The sequence below is a fragment of the Chiroxiphia lanceolata genome, chromosome 1 (assembly GCF_009829145.1).
Source record: "Chiroxiphia lanceolata isolate bChiLan1 chromosome 1, bChiLan1.pri, whole genome shotgun sequence".
In the NCBI taxonomy this organism is placed as follows: Eukaryota; Metazoa; Chordata; class Aves; order Passeriformes; family Pipridae; genus Chiroxiphia; species Chiroxiphia lanceolata.
In genome coordinates this window covers 2,094,102-2,113,922 of record NC_045637.1, presented here as the reverse complement: position 1 = coordinate 2,113,922, position 19,821 = coordinate 2,094,102, and the positions used below count along the sequence as shown (strand labels likewise).

At 52.6% G+C, this 19,821-nt stretch overlaps 2 protein-coding genes across 2 annotated transcripts in view; both read left to right on the top strand.

Moving 5' to 3' along the window:
* The window catches only part of LOC116789684 (rhophilin-1-like), a 37,134-nt gene extending 35,689 nt beyond the window's left edge, over window positions 1-1,445 (top strand). Inside the window, 1 exon segment of the mRNA XM_032693804.1 lies at window positions 750-1,445. Coding sequence (XP_032549695.1) covers window positions 750-941 — 192 coding nt within the window. The 3' untranslated portion in view covers window positions 942-1,445.
* The window catches only part of LOC116789429 (rhophilin-1-like), a 146,441-nt gene that overhangs the window by 36,892 nt on the left and 89,728 nt on the right, over window positions 1-19,821 (top strand). The window lies entirely within an intron of this gene.

Genomic DNA, 19,821 nt, shown 5'->3' with positions numbered 1-19,821 from the left:
AAGGACAATGTTCAAGTTCTAAGGACAATGTTCAAGTTCTAAGGACAATGTTCAAGTTCTAAGGACAATGTTCAAGTTCTAAGGACAATGTTCAAGTTCTAAGGACAATATTCAGCTTCTAAGGACAATATTCAGCTTCTAAGGACAATTAAGCAGGGTCTAATGACAATGTTCAAGTCCTAATGACAGTATTCTGGTTCTAAGGACAATATTCACATTCTAATGGCAATGTGCCGGTTCGAATGACAATATTCAGGTTCTAATGCCAACATTCAGGTTCTAATGACAATATTTAGACCTTCCCTCATCCGTCCCACCCACTTCCAAAACCATCCCTCCCACAGCAGTGCCCTCGGCACGCCCCTGGATTTGAGCCAGAGGTCCTAAAAAGCCCATCTCTTCATCTTCTCTTCCTCTTCCTCATCTCCTCTGGCACATCATCCCACCTTCTGAAAGGGTTTCAAGGCTCCTGGGTGACTTTGAGTGGTTTTTATCGAGTGTTGTGGCTCTTTCTCAGCACGTTTTCACCTTTCCCCCTCCAGACTGAGGAGGGGACACAACTGTCAGGTCCAGGCTGAAATTCTTAACCAGGAATGACAAACAACATTTTTAGAAATCTTGTGCAAAGGTACCAGTGAGATAAAGGTATTAAAAAGCTGCACTAAAACTTCTCTAAGGCCGATTTTACAGCCGCAGGAACCGTGGGTGTTCCCCTGGCTCTCACTCCTCTCTCCCTCCTTCCCAAGCAGGTGGACAAGAAGGTGGCAGGGATGTCCTCGGGGATGCTGAAGAGCAACAAGGAGAACAGCAGGAAGAGCCTGATGAACAGCAAGAGCCCCAGCACGCTGCTGGTGTGGAGCAAGAAGAGCAAGCGCAGCAAGAAGAGCACCTACAGCGGCGTCCCCTTCACTGCCGTGGGGGACAACGAGGCCATGTACTGAGGGGCTCACCAGGCTCTCCTGTGTCCCTCCAGCTCCAGGACTGGCTGTCTGGGAAGCCTTGGAAGCACCAGTGGCCTGGCTGGGCTGTGCGGGTGTCGGGGCTGCCAGGACCCCCCATCCGGGGGACGGATCCTCTTGGAAAAGGACTCCTCCATCTCCCAGCTCTGGACACCTCTATGTCCCAGCTCGTCCCTCCTCAGCGAAACAATGGGAAAACCCTGATTTATTCGTGGTTTTTAATAATTTTTTTGTTGCTCTTCAGGGGTTGGGGGGAGCTTTGGTCTGAGCAGGGGCTGGTTGTGTTGCCTGCTCAGTGCGAGGAGCCACCAAACCCAGCCCTCAGCCATTAAAGGAAAAGCTGTGACCTCCTTTAGCATCTCCTGCGCTTTCTCTGCAAGGTAGAAGATGACACCACTGCCAGAGAGCTGCTGGCACAGCTGAATCCTTCAGCAGCTCCCCCTGGGACTCCCCTTTTTCAGGAGAGGGGACCCCATGGGCATCAACGACTCGCGGTGCCCCCATCAAGGGGTCACAGCACCGGCTTGTGCATCCACCCCTTAGAGATCTCCCAGTGAAACGGGTAAAATTAGGATGGTTTGACCATTTTAGTGCTTTTTTTTGGGGGGGGTGGTATTTTTTTGTTGTTGTTTTTTAAATGAACCCCCCAGGTTGGCTCAGCAAATCCAGCCCCAGCTGCACATTCAGCTTCTTTGGAAGAAAAGGGAAAGACTTACCATTTGTTGTCTGGCTTTTTTTTTTTTTTAATCAGAAGAGGTGGATTGGCCTAAATATTCCCTGAGTAGATTAATAGCTGAGAGCCTTGGGTTGTTGGTGGTTGGTTTTTTTTTTCTCCTCCTGGCAGGAGATTAAAATTCCGGCAGATAACTCCTCCAGATTATTAAACTACTAAATTTCTGCTGCTATTGGATCTTGCACACGTTGCTAATACCCTCACACTGTGCTGTCAGCACTCCAACCCCGGGGCTGATGCATCCATGCATCTTGCTAATTGTACTGGGAATGCCGGGAGGCTCCGAATCCACGCTCGGATCCGTCGGCAAAATTTCCTCTCCGGCCCCTTCCTGCCTCGGGTGTTATTTTTCCTGAGGGCTTAAAGAGCTCTGTCTGGTCTTCAGGGCTTGGATGATCTTGGTAGGTATAAAATACCCTTCAGAGAGAGGTTGTGGTTGTATTTTGTACTTTGGAAGTTGGGAGGAATTTTGGGGTTCAGGAAGAGAACGTGGCAGGGGGGGTGCTGCCACGGCACCTCCCCGGGGTTGGGACTTCTTCTGGGTGGCTCAATCCCCATGTGCCAAGCTCCTAGCCCTTTATTTAAGGAAAACTTAAAGGAACAAGGCCAGATTGAGCAGAGCTTAAGGAGAACTTCAAGGAGCAAGGCTGGGTTGGATGGGGCTTGGAACAACCTGCTCTGGTGGAAGGTACCCCTGCCCGCGGCGGGGTTGGAATGAGATGGTCTTTAAAGCCCTTCCCAGCCCATCCCATGATTCTGGGAACTAAAGGAGCGTTTGTAGCTGTGTGCTGTTGACCAAGAGGCCTCTCCACAGGCTGAGGCATCACCCACGTGGATCATGGATCCTCCACGGGGCCATCTGGCGCAGTCGCACTTCCCACGTCATCCTCCTGGCTGCCCGGCGTGGGAGTGCCGAGGAAGGGAGGAGGGTCATGGAAAAGGCCACCTTGCCCTTCAAACATCCTGGCAAAGCTCCTCAAAGCTTCCCACGCTCCTCAACATGCTGCAGGCACGGATGTCTCCGAGCTGGAGATGGATTTATCTGGGAGAAGCCGTCACGTTCCCACTCCCACCACCCAACTGAGCCAAGGGGTTGTGTGGTGGGAGTCGGATCATTTCCCAAACTCTGGGGGTTTATGTTGTTTTTTTTTAATTTGTACATGGATTCTCACCTTTTATGGATTAAAAAGCACTGATTCAAAGCCACTTTGCAGTGATTTTGTTGGGAGCTCTGGATGGACTCGGTGCCCAAGCCATGGTTGACCTTCCAAACAGTTGAATTTTGGGTCCTTTGGACATTAAATCTGGAGCTGTTGAGGTTGGGAGAGATCATTTGGGTTTAGTAGGAGCTGCTCCAAGCAAACCACGATCCTAAACATCCAGATTATCACTTGGTGAGCCTGTTTTTTCCATCCCCATAAAGGGAGGTGGTGGCTTTGTCTCCTGAGTTTCATGGCAGTAAAATGGGAAGTGAAGGTTGGATCCCTGAGGGGGCTTTTCTCCTGGGAAAAAGAATAGGAAACTAGTCAAGGAAGTCATTTTTGCTTCACACAGCATGTTTGGATCTGGGGTTTTCTTTTTTGGGGTATCCATAAAGGGTTTCCAAACCCTTTGTTTTTGGAAGGGCACATCATGGGAATTCAGGAGGAGCTCGTTGGGAACTGGTGAACACCCAAAGCCTTGGGGTGGGATCCCTTCTCTTTTCCTTTGGAGGTCGGTATTTCACTCTCCACCATCCTGGGAGGGTGAGCAAACCCCCTGGGTTTGGGGCTGGATTATGGGACCCCTCACTCAGGGAATCCCACAGGAGAAAGGACACGGGAACTCCTCCTCGGGGGACACAGAGGTGGCTTCAAAACCCCTGAAATGGGAAGGAGCCAAGGTCAGAACTCCCAAAATGGGGTCAGGCCTTCCAAAACCATGAAAAGGTGATGAGACCCTTTTTCTCCTGTCCTCCCAAACCGGGGTTAAAACAGCATTTGAGTTTTTTTGGAGTGGGACCAGTTCGTGCAGCTCTTGGAGGCATCTGATGAGCAGAGACGAGATACAAAGAGGATTTTAGGGTGTTTTTTTAATCCCTGCTGATTTTAGGGCTCTGGAGAGAGAAACCCCATCCTGGAAACCCCATGAAGGCAAACCAAGAACTTGAGGTGTCTCTGTCCCTGCAGAGAGGAGCTCCAGGTGGCTCAGGAATTGGGAATCCTGCACTGGGACCAGTTCATGCAGCTCTTGGAGGCATCTGACAATCAGAGAGGAGCTACCAAGAGGATTTTGGGGTTTTTTTTTAATCCCTGATGATTTCTGGGGCACCTGATGACCAGAGAAGAGCTGCAAAGAAGATTTTGGGGTGTTTTTTTAATCCCTGCTGATTTTTAGGGCTCTGGAGAGAGAAAACCCCATCCTGGAAACCCCATGAAGGCAAACCAGGTGCTTGAGGTGTCTCTGTCCCTGCAGAGAGGAGCTTCAGGTGGGCTCAGGAATTGGGGATCCTGGATTGGGACCAGTTCATGCAGCTCTTGGGGGCATCTGATAACCAGAGAGGAGCTGCCAAGAGGATTTTGGGGTGGTCTGGGGTCGTCTCAGGAGAACAGGGCAGAGCAGGATTTCTCCTGCCTTCCCGAGCATCCGCGTGCTGCTCCGTAAGGAACAGGATTCCCCCTTCCATGCTCCTTCTCCAGCCCACTGGAGGGCAGCAGCGCCCCGTCCGAGGCACCCGCAGCACCCGCAGTGACACCCAGGGGTGGGCACAGCTGGCCCCGGGGGGCTTTAGGGGACCAGAACACCCCATAAATAGTCATTTCCACCCGTTTATCCTGCGAAGTCCCGATGGGAGAGATGGCCAAGAAGTGAAGCCAAGGATTTCGGGGCAGCATCCGCGGGAAGGGGGAGCACCCTGAGCTCGCAGCAAACTCCACCCATCCCATAAAGGAAGGGGTGACATCGTTCTGGAAGCACTGGGAGCACCAATCCTGTTCCTACAGGCTGGGCCCCAACCCCCTCTGGGGCTGCAGCGGGGGATTGGATCCCCTGGGCTCATCCCGAAATCTTTGCCAAGATGCTCCCTGAGCTTTCCAAGGTCCCATCCCAAAAGCTTTGCCAAGGTGCTCCCTGAGCTTCCCAGGGTCTGATCCCAAAAGCTTTGCCAAAGTGCTCCCTGAGCTTTCCAGAGTCCCATCCCTAAAGCTTTCCAAGGTGTTCTCTGAGATTTCCAAGGTCTAATCCCAAGAGCTTTGCCGAGGTGCTCCTTGAGCTTCCCAATGTCCCATCCCAAAAGCTTTACCGAGGTGCTCCCTGACCTTTCCAAGGTCCCATCCCAAAAGCTTTGCCAAGATGCTCCCTGAGCTTTCCAGAGTCTGATCCCAAAAGCTTTACCCAGGTGCTCCCTGATGTTTCCAGGGTCCGATCCCAAAAGCTTTGCCGAGGTGCTCCCTGAGCTTTCCAAAGTCCGATCCCAAAAGCTTTGCCGAGGTGCTCCCTGAGCTTTCCAGGGTCCGATCCCAAAAGCTTTGCCGAGGTGTCTCCTGGAGGAGCTGCACTAGAGGGCACAGTCGCTCCACGCCGGATCCTCTTCCCACATCCCGGCCTTTCCTCACCCCGAGCCACCCCAGACCGAGGTGGGACGGTGTCCGAGTCCCAGACTGTCACCTCCCCCCGTGTGTGGAGCTCCGTGTCCCCCGCTCGCCCTTGGGCGTCACGTGGCTCGAGGTGCCGGTGATCCCAAGGGATCTCTTCCTCCAGGGATTGTCTCGGTGCTGCCCCGCAGCATCTTCCCAGAGGGAAAAGAGCTGCTGGGAGAGGAGGTACCACCAGCAGGGACCTACCTGTCCCCTGCCTGTCCTCAGTGCCTGTCATGCTCAGCTACCTCCTACCAGGGACAAAAGCAGTGGCTGGGATAACACCCTTTTCCCTTTTCTCTTTCCTTTTCCTTCTCTTTTCCTTCTCCCTTTTTCCTTTCCTTCCTTTCCTTTCCTTTCCTTTCCTTTCCTTTCCTTTCCTTTCCTTTCCTTTCCTTTCCTTTCCTTTCCTTTCCTTTCCTTTCCTTTCCTTTCCTTTCCTTTCCTTTCCTTTCCTTTCCTTTCCTTTCCTTTCCAACCTTTCCAAACCTTTCCTTTCCTTCCCAAACTTTATCTTCCCTTTCCAAACCTTCCCTTCCCAAAGCTTCCCTTCCCAAGCGTTCCCTTCCCAAACCTCATCTTCCCTTCCCAAACCTTCCCTTTACCTTCCCCTTCTCCTTTCCCTTTTTCCTTTCCTTTCCCTTTTTTTCCTTTCCTTTTTCCTTTCCTTCCCTTCCCAAACCTTCCCTTCCCATGGGATCCCTGGGAATTGCTCAACCACCTTCCTGTGCATGGGAGCATATCCCGTGCGGAACCAGGTTAGACCTGGCCCAGGTGGCCTAGTCTGGCAGCAGGACATGGATGGAGAGGAGAACCTCCTTCTGTCCTTGTGCCCTATTTTCTGTAGGATAAACTTTGGATCCACTGGGAGAACAGTCTGGATCTGCCTCAAGGAATGAGGGCAAGAGATGTGTGCCGTGGGGAGGGAAGGTTGTGGGATGGAGGGAGGTGGGAAGGTGGACATCCTATGGGGCAAGGAGGTCCCCTTGGGATGACCTGTGGAGCAAGGAGGTCTTGCCATGAGGAATGGGGGATTTGAAGGTCCTGGTCCTCCATGGGGACCCCTCATGGATCAGAGGAGACCCAGTTGGTGTCACCTCACTCTGCAGGGCTGGAACAGAGAATCGAAAGTCATGGAATGGTTTGGATTGGGAGGGACCTTAAAGGTCATCTCATTCCATGGGCAGGGACACCTTCCACTAGACCAGGTTCCTTTGAGCTCCATCCAACCCGGCCTTGAACACTTCCAGGGATGGAGCATCCACAGCTTCTCCCCAACCAGGGATTTGCTGTTGATTCCATGACCCACCAGGATCTGTGGATCCTGCAGCTCCTGGAAATCAGGAGCAAATAAACCCTTCAGGATATGGGAATGCCTTCACCTGCACTACCCAAGGGCGCTGTGAGGTGCATCCCCCTTCTCTGCCTCTTCCCTCTTTCTCCACAGCCGTGGAGCAACTCCTGCCACGTCCTCCCAACAAACTCATCCTGGTTTTTCCCCATCTCAGGAGCAGCCAGATGGCCAAGAGTCCCAATGGATCCTGGCCTGGATCAGGAACAGTGTGGCAGCAGGAGCAGGGAAGGGGTTCTTCCCCTAGGAGGCCTCACCTGGAGTGCTGTGTCCAACTCTGAGTCCTCAGCTCAGGAAGGACATGGGGGGGCTGGAGCAGGTGCAGAGAAGAGCAGGAGGGGTCTCCTCACTCTCTGCAACTCCCTGACAGGAGGGGAGAGCCGGGGGGGGGGGGGTCAGGCAGGGAGAGGGATCAGATCTTGGAATGGGCTGCCCAAGGAAGTGGTGGATTCTCCATCCCTGGAGGTGTTTAAGGTGAGACTGGATGTGGCATCAGTGCCATGGGCTGGGAACCACGGTGGGGTTGAAACAAGGGTTGGACTTGATGATCTCACAGGTCTTTAACAACCTGGTTGATTCTATGATTCTATGGTTTCATGATTTTGTGATTCTGTGATTCAATGATTCTATGATTCTGTGATTCCACACAAGTGCTGTGAGGAGAGGCTGAGGGAGCTGGGGAGGCTCAGCCTGGAGAGGAGGGGGCTCAGGGGAGACCTCCTCACTCTCTGCAACTCCCTGACTCCTGAGCCGGGGGGGAAGTCGGGCTCTGCTCCCAGGAACCAGCAGTAGGACACAAAGGCACAGCCCTGAGCTGTGCCAGGGGAGGATTAGGTTGGACATTGGGAAGAAATTCTTTCCAAAGAGAGGGATCAGACCTTGGAATGGGCTGCCCAGGGAGGGGGTGGAGTCCCCATCCCTGGGGGTGCTGAAGCAGAGCCTGGACGTGGCACTCGGTGCCATGGGCTGGGTGCCAAGGTGGGATGGGGGCACGGGTTGGACTCAATGATCTCAGAGGTCTTTTCCAACCCAGCTGATCCTGTGATTCATCCCGTGATTCTGCAACGCTCTTCGCTTTCCCTGCAGTCACGAAGGGCCTCCTTCTCCAGGGTCCGGGTTTTAATGGGAAGGACAGGACGGAGGCGTTCGGAAATGGCTCCTGAATCTTTAATAAAGCAAACCTTGCCTGGGCCATAAACATGTACTGACAGCACCGGGGGCTCTCAAGCTCCTCTCTGGCCTCTGGTTCTTTACTTAACTCTGCCATAATGGCTTTAATAGCCCGGCAGGGAGCTGAGGTGAAAGTCCTATTAAAAAAATGGATTTCCGAATTTAATTGAGGCTCCGTCTGCGGGGAAAGGCAGAGGAGAGGTCGCTCCACGGGAGACTTGGGAAAAAAAAACAACCGAGAGCTCTCCCGCCCTGCTTGCAATTCCCAGCGGGAATTCCCAGCCCAGCTGGTGCTCCTGGGGCATTCAGGAATGTGGCCTCCTCAGGAGAGCCCTCTGGGACTGTGCCTTGGGAATCCTAATTTGGGATGATCCCTCTGGCTTTGAAAGGAGGGGACACTTCACAGGGTCCAGGAAGCCCATCGGGATGTGCCGGAAACGTCTCCATCCATGCTGGGAAGCAGCGGAGACCCCACCAGAGGGAAGGCCTGGACAATTGATTTGACTCTCTCCTGACCTGCAGGTGGCCTTCCAATGACCCTTCAGCCTGTCCAGTTGTTCCCACAGGAATTCCCTGGTCCCACACACATCAGCATCATCCATCCATCTGCTTCAGCCCCATCAATATTCATCCATCCATCTATTAATTCCCTTCTATCAGTTATCCATCCACTCCTTATTTATCCATCTATCTATTCATCCCTCTGCTATCCATCAGTGAGCCCATCCATCCATCCATCCATCCACCCATCCATCTCTCCACCTCTCAGCCAATCCATCCATATATCTACCCACCTCTATCCTTTCATTGATCCATTTGTCCATCCATCTATTTCTCCACCTATCCCGAGCTTTTTCCCCGTCCTTTGTACACTTTAAAGGAGTCACCAGGGGTGAGCTGGGAGACATCCCCGTGTCCTGGATCTCCACTATTTGGGGCTAAAACACCCTGAGATGGGATCATTTCTCCCGGGGAAAAAATGTTGGAAGACGGATGAATAAAGGGACAAAGATCCAGGATGGAAAGGAGGGATGAAAGAGGGAAGAGTTGGGATCAGGCTGGCTCACAAGCAGTGAGGAAGAGGAGTTGGGAGAGGAGGAATTCTCTCCTTCCTCCACCCCCTCCTGGCAGCAGCACCCTGAGTCAGCAGCTCTGCCGAGGTCACGGCACCCGCTCTATTAATTGGATTAATAAAGATGTACGTCCTGGAGGTAATTACCCACTAATTGGGGATGACAAGGTTGGCAGGCTTTGTCCCTCAAAGGGACAATTTCCCGTCCCCGACCCTCCCCTTTCCCAACAGGCAGCGACTCAATCCGCATTCATTAAACCCCCCACACGCTCCAGGACCTTGCGCTGCCGATCCCGGGGGAAATTCCTGCCTCTGGGGGCGGTGGCATCTCCCACCTCCGGCCGGAGACTCTTCCACCGTTTTGAAGGAGAACCAAACCGAGAGTCCCCCCTACCACGCGGGGAACTCTTTATTCCAGACATGAAAACGCTCCTCGGAAATGTTTTGTTAAACAGAAAATTCCCAGAGGAAAGATCTCAGCCCGATGGTATCTCAGTGATGGAATATTCCCATCCTGCCAAAACTTGCCCTGCCCTTTCCCTGGAGCGAGTCCCGGGCTGTGGATCATCTGTGCCTCTCCCTGGAGTCCTTCCTTGGTGGGGATGTCCAACATCTGTCCCAAATAAATCCAAACTCGTTGCCTCCCATGGACAGGATGCTCCAGGACAATCCAGTGGTGAGCCCGGCACAGCTGGATGGGAATCCTGCAGGATCCATGCCGTTCCCTACTGCTCTGCACAGCTGGATGGGAATCCTGCAGGATCCATGCTGTCCCTTCCTGCTCTGCACTGCTGGATGGGAATCCAATGGGATCCATGCTGTCCCCTTCTGCTGTGCACAGCTGGATGGGAATCCAATGGGATCCATGCTGTTCCCTACTGCTGTGCACAGCTGGATGGGAATCCTGTGGGATCCATGCCATTCCCTACTGCTCTGCACAGCTGGATGGGAATCCTACGGGATCCATGCCGTTCCCTACTGCTCTGCACAGCTGGATGGGAATCCTGCAGGATCCATGCTGTCCCTTCCTGCTCTGCACTGTTGGATGGGAATCCAATGGGATCCATGCTGTCCCCTACTGCTGTGCACAGCTGGATGGGAATCCAATGGGATCCATGCTGTTCCCTACTGCTGTGCACAGCTGGATGGGAATCCTGTGGGATCCATGCCATTCCCTACTGCTCTGCACAGCTGGATGGGAATCCTACAGGATCCATGCCGTTCCCTACTGCTCTGCACAGCTGGATGGGAATCCTGCAGGATCCATGCTGTCCCTTCCTGCTCTGCACTGCTGGATGGGAATCCAATGGGATCCATGCTGTCCCCTACTGCTGTGCACAGCTGGATGGGAATCCAATGAGATCCATGCTGTTCCCTACTGCTCTGCACAGCTGGATGGGAATCCTGCAGGATCCATGCTCTGCACAGCTGGATGGGAATCCTGCAGGATCCATGCTGGCCTTTGGTGCTCTGCACAGCTGGATGGGAATCCTGCAGGATCCATGCTGTTCCCTACTGCTCTGCACAGCTGGATGGGAATCCTGCAGGATCCATGCTCTGCACAGCTGGATGCTGCACAACTGGATGCTGAGCTCTGCTAGGCTGGGGTTGTGTCCTACATGGGTATGAGGGGCCTTGCACATCTGGATATGGCTCTGGCACAGCTGGACATGGCTCTGGCACAGCTGGATGCTGAGCCCTGCACGGCTGGATGATGTGGGGTCTGACTCTGAGCTGGTGCCGAGTCCCACACGGGCAGGGGGAGCCTGGCACAGCTGGACAGTGAATCTGGAACATCTGGATAAGGAATTCCTCACATCTGGAGCTCTGCACATCGGGAGGCTGCCCAGCCCTGGGGGAGCTCAGGCGTGATGAGTCAGTGCAGCCTCAACACCTCTGGAAGCCTGGAACTGCTGAGTCTCAGGGATCAGAGAAGGAATTCAGGATTGAGATCAGATAAGGAATTCGGGATTGGGATCAGACAAGGAATTCAGGACTGGACAGGGAGGCACGAGGGCTGTTCCTGGGGAAAACCACCGAGTCACTGCCTGGCAAAGCTCAAAACTGGAGAGCAGGTGGTGGAATCGGTGGGATTGGGAGGGTTGGGGGGCTCAGAGACGCTTCCCAAAGTGGGACCAGCGGGTTGGGATGGGAGGGAGTCTCCCAGCTCCATGAAAACCAGGGAGGAGTGTCCGTGGCTTGCAGGAACTCGGCACTGGGAGGATTTTTCTCAGGCTCGGTTCAGCCCTGCAGGAAAATGTGGCTTTTGCCGGGTCTGGTTGAGCCCCAAATCTCTTGGGGGTTTAGGAAGGGAGGGGAATTGAGGCCTTTTCCACCCCTTTTCTGCCCCTTCCCTCCCCTAATCCCCGGGTTGGGGTTTCCTCAGCTGATTAAGTGATAAAATCAAATCATTTAATCCCTGCTGAGCCCGACTCGGCCCCCCTGCCCTGCCACAGGTGGGGGAGGACAGGGAGATATTAAAGTGGATATTAAAGTGCTGGAACAGCCATCCAAAATTCCCACACCTCGTAAAACTGCCTGCTTAATGTTCCTACAGAGACTCGGATTTTTAATTCCCCAATTTGGGGCCTGTTTGCCTTTATCCTGATTATTTTTATTTTTTTTTAATCTTTTCTTTAAATCAGGCCAAAGAAACGTGATTTTTCTTGTGGTTTAAGAGAAAACTATCCCTGAAAATGTCCTTTTCCCCCTTACCTGTTCACAAGGGAAAAGCTGCAGGTGTTGTGTTATCCCGGTGTTATTTCCACTAAAAAAACCCAACGGGTAGGGATGAGGAAGGAGGCTGGGAAAGTGGGAAGCTCAAGGAGCTGAATTTCTGTCCTGGTGTCGGCATAGATGAAGCATCAGAAGACTGGAAAGAAGGGGGTTGATCCCCTGGCTCTTCCAAGGGGTTTGGGCTCTGCTTTCCATGTTTTCCTGCCCCATAATTAAAAGAAAATGATGAAACCACAATTAGAGAAAAGATGTTGTCACAGGCTGGAAAATCTCCATCCCGAAGGATGCGCCCGGTGAAATGGAAAACAGGGAAGGAGCAGCAGCTCTGCTTTCCCTAAATCCCTCTGGGAACACCAGTAGGGTCTGTCATTCCCCGTTCTCTGCTTTTTAACCCCGGATCTGCTCCGGGAGAGCTCCAGTGGGAGAAGAGTGGGAGATGCCGAGCTGATCCAGGGGGGTGGGAGGAGAGCGATTCCAGAGCCCTAAATCAGGCTGATGACTCCCTAACGGGGAGATGATGTCATCCTGACCCTTCCCATTGATTTTTCCTGCCTTTTTTTTCCCCCTTTTCCTCTCGGGGAACCGGTTTTTCCCATCCATTACCCTGCCCAGCCCATGCTGCGGCTCGTTGGCTCCAGAGTTATGGATCCATCCCGAGGGTGGCAAAGATAATCCTGGGGTGGATGCAGCATTCCAGGGATCCACCCAGCAGGGAGATCTTTGCTGAGGCTCCAGGATGATCCTGGGAACTGTCAGAGCAGCTTAAACCTCATCCAAATGGAACGGCATTGTTAGATCCGGAGTTATGGATCCATCCCAAGGGTGGCAAAGAGGAATCTTGGGGTGGATGCAGCATTCCAGGGGCATCTCCACCAGGGATATCTTTTCTGAGGCTCCAGGATGATCCTGGGAGCTGTCAGAGAAGCTCAGTTGGGCTTAAACCTTATCCAGAGGAACAGGAAGGACTTTGCTCGTAGCCGGGCTGGAATTGTGTGCAATCCTTCCTCGAGGAGCTCATGGAATGGTTTGGGAATTAAAGGTCATCCAGCCCAACCCCCTGCAATGGGTATGGACACCTTCACTAGGTCAGCCTGTTCAGAGCCCCATCCAGCCCGCCCTTCCCAAATTTTTCCTTGGAATAAATGTCCTCCCTCCAAATCCAGTCAATTTTTCCTTGGAATAAATGTCCTCCCTCCAAATCCAGTCAATTTTTCCTTGGAATAAATGTCCTCCCTCCAAATCCAGCTCGACACTGCACTGACATCCAGAGTTCCTTCTCCATTCCATGAGGAACCCAAATTAAAAATCTGGGATAAAAACCTGGATGTGAAGATGATTCCTGGCACTGAATCCACACAGAGTGAACCCCACCAGGATGTCCCACTTTCCCAGACTTCAGCTCCTCCTTTCCTCATTCCCAGGCTTTGTGAGCCTTGGGGAAAGGGCCTCAGGGATGGAGGGAAGAGCAGACCCACCCTCCTTCTTTTCCAGCTCTCCAATGGGATAAAACCCATCCCACAACTGGGATATTTCAAATTAAAATGGGATGAAACTGGGAGTTCCAAATTAAAAATCTGGGATAAAAACCTGGATGTGAAGATTATTCCTGGCACTGAATCCACACAGAGTAAACCCCACCAGGATGTCCCATTTTCCTGGACTTCAGCTCCTCCTTTCCCCATTCTCAGGCTTTCTGAGCCTTGGGAAAAGGTCCTCAGGGATGGAGGGAAGAGCAGACCTCACCCTCCATATGCTGCTCTCCAAAGGGATAAGACCCATCCCACAACTGGGACATTTCAAATTAAAATGGGATGAAACCGGGGAGCTCCAAATTAAAAATCTGGGATAAAAACCTGGATGTGAAGACGATTCCTGGCACTGAAACCTGATGTCAAAGCCTGGGGAGCTCATGGGCCGAACTCCACCAGGATGTCCCACTTTCCCGGACTTCAGCTCCTCCTTTGCCCTGCCCCTGTCCCCATTCCCAGGCTTTCTGAGCCTTGGGGAAAGGCCATGGATACCGAGCTCACCTGGGGAACGGAAAAGTGGTGAGCAAGGAGCAGCTGATGGATGGGCCAAGCTGCTGCCAGCGATTTCCTGCAGGATAAACCCATTTATCACCCTGGCACGAGGCAGCTGAGGAGCACATCTGTCACCAGCGGGCAGGGGGGACCTGCCCTCCACCAGAAAACCCTGGGAAAAGTCCTGATTCCCAGGAATAGCCACCTGTTTGGGAGGGGGAAGGAGCAGAGTGGTGAAGGATTGAGGCCGGTGATGCCCAAGGAGCCTCCGAACTCCTCCCGACCTCGGGATGGGATTTTGGAGCGAGGAACACGAGGGATGCAAGGAGGGAGCTGGGGAGGGACAGGGACAGGGACAGGGACAGGGACAGGGATGTCACACACTGGGATCTACCGGTGTCTCGGGAGCTCCTGGATTGCCCGCAGGCTTCGGGATTGACATTCCCAGTGCAGCTCCTGGATTGCCCACAGGCTTCGGGATCCACATTCCCGGTGCAGCACCCCGGGCTGAGTGAGGACTTGGGAGCCTCGTCATTCCCGCAGGGAACCCAGACACATTCCTGGGAATACGGTGCCCCTTCCCCCTGCAGCATCCCCTCGTCCTGGTGCGGTTTCCCAGCCCCTTTTCTCCCTGGAGCTCCCCCAGATCCCAAATAAAAATCCCAAGAACCACCCGCAGAGCTCTGGGATGCCCCTTTTCCCCCTTCCCGTGTTGTCCTTTGCTTTCCCCTCGCTGCAGTGGGATCCTATTCCCGCACTTCCCTGGATAAACACTTCCAAGGGACACTTTCCGAGCCAGACGGGGTATGGAATGAGCACTTTGGAATGAGCACTTTGGAATGAGCATCGAGGCAGAACGGGAGGAAAATCCCCTCCGCTTCCCTGCGTGCGTGTGCTCTGTCCCCGCTTCCGTCTCCCAGCGGGCAAAATTCCCTCTATTCCCGCGCATGGAAAAATGCTGAGTGTGCAAATCCAAGCGCAGCCGCTGCTCTGGGAAGGCCGCGGGATCTCTGGGGAGCGTTTTTTGGGGAATGGGAATTGGGGCAGGGTTGTTGCGGCGCGGGGTCCTTTAAGAGGGAGCCGCTGGGGGCGTTTTGGGGTTGTTTTTTTGTGTGGAGTTGGCGCTTTGGAATGCTAAGGCTGCGGTGGGAATTGCTCTGGGATGTTGAACAGGTAAATAAGGCAGGGCTTGGAAAAAAAAAAAAAGCCTCTGGAAAATAAAAAAGCCTCTGGAATGGGCTGCGTGCAAGAGGCGGAATTCCCAAGGGTGTCCTTAACCCACAGCCCTCGCCTCCACCCTGAGAGCAGGGAGTGGATCCTCTTAACCCTTTCCTTATCCTCCCGAATCCCTGGAAACACAAAGTGCTCGGGGAAGACTCGCATCGGAAGGGGTGAGACCAACAAGGTCTGGCTTAACAAGGTGGGGATGGCCAGGAATAGTCCTGGAGAGCTGCACCCTCCCAAAATTCCCTGTGTGCCCCCTCCACGGGAGTGCCCTGACTTGGGAGTGGCTTCGGAGGGGGGGGTAAAATTCGGGATTTGGGAGCTTCGAGAGGTGTTTGTGTCCCGCAGCAGAGATCTGAGCCCCTTTCTGCAACCCAGCACGAGGGAGGGATGAGGGGCAATTCCTAGAGAATCCAGGAGCAGGAGAGGGGCTGGGAAATGATCCCGGCATCCTGCCCTCTTCCCATGACAACCTCACTCCTGTTATCTCCTGTTCCTTTCCCCTTTGTGCCCAATCCCACTTAACGCAGGATTCAGGAGCAATAACCACGGAATTTTTGTGGCCTGATCAGATTTTCATGGATTCAATCCCCAAAAAAATCCGGATGATCTTCCCCAACATCACCATACACCCACCCCTGCCGATATCCCTAAAACTCACAGCCAGGAAAATCCCAATTGCTTTTCCCAATCCCATATTTATGGAGTAGAATCAACTCATAATCTCCCATTTTTTCCACGATCCAGCCTGGTTTTAGAAGAGTTGTGTCTCCACTGAAAGGGATTCGTGGGGAATATTAGACCGGGAATTTCATCTCTCCCCTCGGGGAGGAATTTGTGGAATTATTGCCGAAAGGCACAAGTTGTTCCCGCACCTTAAATTGTGGCATTTGGGCAGATTAATGGTGGCTTTCCTCTGGAATCATTAAAAGAAAAGATTATTATTTTAAGAAAAAAAAAAAAAAGGGAAAAAAGAGAGAGGAAAAAAAAGGGAAATAAAGATGCAAAAAAAAAGGGAATTAAAGATAAAATTCCACCTGAAGAAGAAGGAGTTGGGAAGTGGAGTTTCTTACTTAAAATTTCTCAGAAAAATGGTATTTGGATGGTTTTTAAAAGCTCAAATCCCACTGACTCCCTTCCTAATGTTACTTATGTTTAAGACAAACCAATTGATTTCCTCTGGTGGCTTTTTTTTTAAGAAGTGTTTTCATTTGTGAAAAGCTTGAGATTCAAGGGGGTTTTTTGTGGTTTCCTTTTCCCGTTGAAAACACAGAGAATTCTCAGAAAAAAAAAATAAAAAAAAATAAAAATAAAAATAAAAATTGAAAATAAAAATAAAAATAAAAGAGGGAAAACACCACGGGAGGTAAAACCCAAAGATTTTCATACCCTTATTAATAAATCTACAATTAATTCACCAGCAAAAATGGGGCTGGATCTGATCCTGGATTCTTGGGACCGGAGCAAAAGGCATCTCCTGGGATGGAAAGCCCAGGTTTCCAGTGGATTCTCCACTTGGCACCCTGGGATTTCACCAGCTGTTCTCCATCATCCCAATTCCTACCCTGATTCCAGCTGATCACCCTCATAAAATCATGGAATCACGGAATATTCCGAGCTGGAAGGAACCCACAAGGAACCACTGAGTCCAAACCCTTCCCATCAAGGCTCATCCCAGCCCTTCCTGCTCCAAAGGGATTCAGGTTGAATCCATTTATCCCCCAGGAGAGCCAGGGGGACATAAATCTCGAAATGATGGAAGGGGAACACCCCCAAAACAACCCTTTTTGGGGAGCAAAAAGGGCATTTTCCATCCCTGGGGGGCTGCACATCCAGGTGGAGTTACTGGAAAGGGCTGGATCTGTGAGGAGAGCCGGCTCTGGGCTTGGATTCAGGGATCCACCCTTAAGTGGAGTCACATGAGGACTCTCCAGGAGCTCCAGGGTCAGTCAATACCCCTACTTGGATCAATGGGAAAGGAGCAGTAATTACATTTCCAGGATCAAATGGACACATAAATGTTTCATCCCGGGCAAACGGGACGTTGGGGAGTTGGTTTGTTGGGGTTTGGGGTTTTTTTCCTGCCCTTTCGTTTCCTCCTTTCTGCCCCTCGTGGGCACCTGAGTGATTCCCATGGATTGGAGATGCTCTGTGAGGAATGGGAAAGCCCAGGGATGCCCCATCCCAAATCCTGCTGATCTTCATGAGGAGAATCACAAAATATCCTGGACAAGGAGAATAATCAAGTATCCTGGACAAAGAGAATCATGAAACATCCTGGACAAGGAGAATCATAAAATATCCTGGACAAGGAGAATCTAAGACATCCTGAGATGATCCCACAAGGATCATCCAGTCCAGCTCCTGACCCTGTACAGGACAATCCCAACAATCCCACATGTGCCTGAGAGCATTTTCCAAACTCTCCTGGAGTTCTCGAAGGATTGGGGTCGTGACCACTTCCCTGGGAAGCATCCCAGCCAAGGATGGGATGCCCACACCATCCTTTTCTTTCATCCTTTCTGCCCCTTGTGGGCATCTGAGTGATTCCCAGGGTTTGGAGATGCTCTGTGAGGAATGGGAAAGCCCAGGGATGTCCAATCCCAAATCCTGCTGATCTTCATGAGGAGAATCATAAAACATCCTGAGTTGGAAAGGACCCACAAGGATCATCCAGTCCAACTCCTGACAATCCCAAAAATCCCACATGTGCCTGAGAGCATCTTCCAAACTCTCCTGGAGTTCTGGAAGGACCGGGGCCATGACCACTTCCCCTGGAGAACCTGTTCCTGCCCCCAGACAAGGAAGGGATTCCCACACTGCTGGATCTGCCAGGATTGCAGCATCACCCCCATGTGCCCGGGCTGGCTCTAACCTCGAGCATTCCTGCCTGTTCCCAGCTTCTCCAAAGGCTCTGGGAATGGGATTGTGTTTCTTTTTGATCACTCCAGGGCATCTGGACACTGCCTGCACTGACACACTTGGCTGTGACATGGACACATCCCAAAAAAAACCCCGATGCTCCTCATCCCCCACCTGTGACACCCCCTCCTCCCCCTCCACTCTGTCCCACCTGGAATTCAGCTCCTCCTTTCCCCATTCCCAGGCTTTCTGAGCCTTAGGGAAAAGTCCTCAGGGATGGAGGGAAGAGCAGACCCACCCTCCATATCCAGCTCTCCAAAGGGATAAGACCCATCCCACAACTGGGATATTTCAAATTAAAATGGGATTAAGCTGGGGAATTCCAAATTAAAAATCTGAGATGAGAATCTGGATGTGAAGATGATTCCTGGCACTGAATCCACACAGAGTGAACCCCACCAGGTTGTCCCACTTTCCCGTGTCCCACAGGAAGCTCCTGGATTCCATCCTGCCCCTGAGGACACTCCTCCTGGCTGCTGGAGCCCCTCATTTGCAGGCCAGCAGTAAACACCAGTTTGCATCCCAACAAACAGGAATCTGCATCCCAATATTCCTCAGGAGCTGGACATGTCTCCCAGTAGCTCTGCCGGGAATCCTCCTTTCCAGCTTCCCCTTCTCCCGTCACCCGTTCCCGGGGTTTTTTTTGGCACAGCAAAGCGGGAGAAACCCGAGCAGCCCCCGAGGATGCAACAAAACCACCTGGATCTGTTTTTCCCTGTGGAAGAGCTCCCAAAATATTTCCTTGCTGGATGCTTCAACCCTTTTCTGAAGCCCTCTGGGCAAAGAACCACGGGAGAAGGAGCCGTTTTTTTCCCAGTGCCAAGAAAGGGTTTTTTCAGGGAATGGGTGATCCCAAGGTTAATCATTCCCATCTCCCTCCTGAAGGTCACATCTCTCTCCATCTGGAGCAGGGGGTGCCCCTACACGGGGCTGTCCCCAAAATTCCTGCTTTAGGGACGTGGGGAAAGGCATCCTGACCCCATGTTCCCAAAGTTCCTGCTTTAGGGATGTGGGGAAAGGCGTCCTGACCCCATGTCCCCAGAATTCCTGCTTTAGGGACATTCCCGCTTTAAGGACGAGGGGAAAGGCGTCCTGACCCCATGTTCCCAAAATTCCTGCTTTAGGGACATGGGGAAAGGCCTCCTGACCCTCTCAATCCCAAGGTGCTCCTGGGCAGGAACACAAAGGGTCTGAAGGATGGATGGCCGCGAGGGGACACTCACCCGGAGCCACCTCTCCCAGATTCGCTGCTGGGCATATCCAGGGATGAGCCCACCCCAAATTCCCGGCATTCCTTGCTTGTGCTCCCGGTGGCCTCCCGATGTCCCGGCCCCACGTGGGCTCTGCGGGAGGATCGTCCTTGGGAAACGTCCCCCGGAACCTGCTGAGGAGACACTTCCCAAGCTGCTGACTTGGTGCCTTGGCTGAGCTCACAGCCAGGGATTTTGGGGCCAACTTCCCCACCTGGAGCTGAAATCCAACACCGGCTCGACCCTTGGAATGACCCTTGGAATGCAGCTGAGCGCCCTGGCCCTGCCCGGGGTGGGGGGGGAGATTCACTGCGGAACACCGGGAAGCTGCTCCCGGAGCTCCTGTCCGGAGCTCAATCCTCTGGGACTGAGAGGGTCAGGCCGAGCTTCCAAACATTCCCACCCGTTTTTCAGAGCCATTTGTACCAGGGAAGAGCAGGAAGACCCTTCCCTGCACAAAATTCCTTGGATATTGGTGCAGTTTCACACTGCTCTCGGTGCCTGGCAATGGCATCACCGTCCCCTTAGCCAAGAACTGGAAGAAGATCCAAAGCGTCAGTAGGGATGGACACATTCTTTCTTCTAGGTAAAGATCCACAGGGTCAGGGATGGACACATATTTTCCTCTGGAAAAGATCCACAGGATCAGTAGGGGTGGACACATATTTTCCTCTAGGAAAAGATCCACAGGGTCAGGGATGGATACATTCTTTTTTCTGGGAGAAGATCCACAGGGTCAGTAGGGATGGATACATTTTTTTCTCTAGGA